This window comes from Penaeus vannamei, chromosome 29, assembly GCF_042767895.1.
Source record: "Penaeus vannamei isolate JL-2024 chromosome 29, ASM4276789v1, whole genome shotgun sequence".
Lineage (NCBI taxonomy): Eukaryota > Metazoa > Arthropoda > Malacostraca > Decapoda > Penaeidae > Penaeus > Penaeus vannamei.
The window spans coordinates 29,531,669-29,534,168 of NC_091577.1; the positions used below are offsets into that span (position 1 = coordinate 29,531,669).

Consider the following 2,500-nt stretch of genomic DNA (forward strand, 5'->3'; position numbering starts at 1 on the left):
TGTTGTAGCTGTCTGGAGGATTACACCTGAGGGCACGGGTTGGATTTTCTTTGCAACCCTGCCTACAGCTGGTCCCATTGTCACGATAGGAACTGTCGGTCTAACTGCTGCTTTTGAGGACGACGACGACGGCGCTCTCCCCGCTACAGCCGAGGACGAGGGAATTCCGGCCAGATAGGTAACGGGTATTAGCGTTACAGGACGCCCCTGCAGTGTCCCTTGTATCGTAGGCACAGGCTGCATTTGCTCTGGCGAGTTTGCTATCTGCTGCACCGGCCGGAGCATGACGACTTGCAAGGCGGACGGGGTTACTGTTCTTTCCTCTAATTTCGCCGGAGTTACTGTTCTTCCCTGAACTCTCGGCGGGTTCGCTTGTCTCGCCACACCCGACGGCGTCTTCGGAGTCTCGTTCGACGCCCTGGCAAGCTTGGAACTCGACGGCCCGGGTGGCAGATGGGTGTGCTGAGAGGTGCGCTTCCGGGAGCCCCCGGCCACTTCCTCGCAGACCTTCTTCTGAGCTTCGTCAGCAGCTAGCTTGTCCATGTTGGAGGCGGCAGGAGAGGGCCGCGAGGAGATCTTTTGGTGGAGCAGAGGCAGCGGCTGCGGCGTGACGGCGGAGGCAGCCAGGGTCGACACCTTGGAGAAGTCGCAGCAGACGGCGCTCGCAGATCGGTCCCAGCCGCTTCCGGGGATGCGGACCATGGAGCGCAGAGCCAGGCTGGTTCCGTGAGGGGGAGCCATGTGGTGGGGAGGGGGAGGTGGTGGTGGATGTGGGGTGTAACAAGGGAATAACCCTCGTTACAGCGTGTAAGTTGGGGGAGTGTAACAAGGGAATAACCCTCGTTACAGCGTGTAAGTTGTGAGAGTAACAAGGGAACAACCCTCGTTACAGCGTGTAAGTTGTGAGAGTAACAAAGGAATAACCCTCGTTACAGCGTGTAAGTTGTGAGAGTAACAAGGGAACAACCGTCGTTACAGTGTGTTGTGGGAGTGTAACAAGGGAACAACCCTCGTTACAGCGTGTAAGTTGTGAGAGTAACAAGGGAACAACCGTCGTTACAGTGTGTTGTGGGAGTGTAACAAGGGAACAACCCTCGTTACAGCGTGTAAGTTGTGAGAGTAACAAGGGAACAACCGTCGTTACAGTGTGTTGTGGGAGTGTAACAAGGGAACAACCCTCGTTACAGCGTGTAAGTTGTGAGAGTAACAAGGGAACAACCGTCGTTACAGTGTGTTGTGGGAGTGTAACAAGGGAACAACCCTCGTTACAGCGTGTAAGTTGTGAGAGTAACAAGGGAACAACCGTCGTTACAGTGTGTTGTGGGAGTGTAACAAGGGAACAACCTCCGTCACAACGTGAGACGGTTGTGAGATTGGGTGGAAGATTCACTCAGTTGGTCCTACAGCACCTAGAAAAGAAGAATATTGCTCTTAAAATCATAACTTTACTTGTTACCATTTTCAGATTTTTTTCTGTGCGCTGAACATCTCTCAATAATTTTATCGTAGTCCCTCCTCCAGTGAACCAATTTTCTTTAATTGCACTTTGGGGACAAAACGTTTTGCACATGAAATAGCCTTTAGCTTCGTAAACTTTACCTATTGCTTAAAATTTTTGCATGGATAAAAGATAGAATGGAGACACTATACTTAGGCAGCGTAAATAAACGAATAGAGACGATATTAGATGTATGTATTGTAAGTATAATTGTAGCCAAACAACTCCGAAAAGGTATTATGCAATTCACTTATAATAGGCACTTCCATTTTTCTTCTAAGCACAGAAACATGCACTTATTACAAATGTTTTCTATACGTTGTTCTCCAGTAGCACTCACCACGAATGTATAATTCTAGAGGAAAAGAGGCAGGGTCTTTCCCGTGATGTTAGCACAGGAAAATTTTCTTCCTTATGAAAGAACCGAACTCGAAATTCCTGCGAGTGGCTCTCTCACTACTCGCTTGGAGTCTACTGCCAACAGGAATATGGCTAGTGTCTTTATAGAATCAAATACGTACTGAACACGTAGACGCCCAAGTATGGAAGTGCAATACGTTTTGAGTTCGTGAGAGAGCGAGAGGAGGTGCCTGTCATTGGCCTGACGTCAGAGAAGGGGCGGAGCTTCTGGTCGTACAAAACGTTTTGGGCGAAAATAACAACTAGGTTTGACATTAAGCCTTATAATGACTTTTAAATCTTCTGGTGATATAAAGGACTGTTGCATACGACAGCATGGATGCGTGCACTGACAGGATGTACGGAAATGTTGAATATTTTGGGAACAATATTGTAGAATAGGCGATTTGTAAAGACGAACAGGAGACAGAGAAAGAGAGAGAGAGAAAGAGACAAAGACAGAGGAAATGAAATTAAACTAGGAGACGCGGAGAATGAAAAACAAATCTTAGAAATACGGAAGGATTTCAACATATCGTGTAACTCAATAACCTAATAACTCCTAAATATTCTACATTCGTGCTGCAACATACACTCATCTAG

At 47.8% G+C, this 2,500-nt stretch overlaps 1 protein-coding gene across 1 annotated transcript in view; it reads right to left on the bottom strand.

The window, feature by feature from the left end:
- Positions 1-2,118, bottom strand: part of LOC113808972 (uncharacterized) — a 2,332-nt gene extending 214 nt beyond the window's left edge. The window contains exons 1-2 of the mRNA XM_027360455.2: positions 1,839-2,118; positions 1-1,409 (exon numbers count right to left, since the gene is read on the bottom strand). The exon at positions 1-1,409 is cut by the window's left edge and continues 214 nt beyond it. Coding sequence (XP_027216256.2) covers positions 1-741 — 741 coding nt within the window. The 5' untranslated portion in view covers positions 742-1,409; positions 1,839-2,118. The remainder of the gene's footprint in view (positions 1,410-1,838) is intronic.
- Between the last annotated feature and the right edge of the window lie 382 nt (positions 2,119-2,500).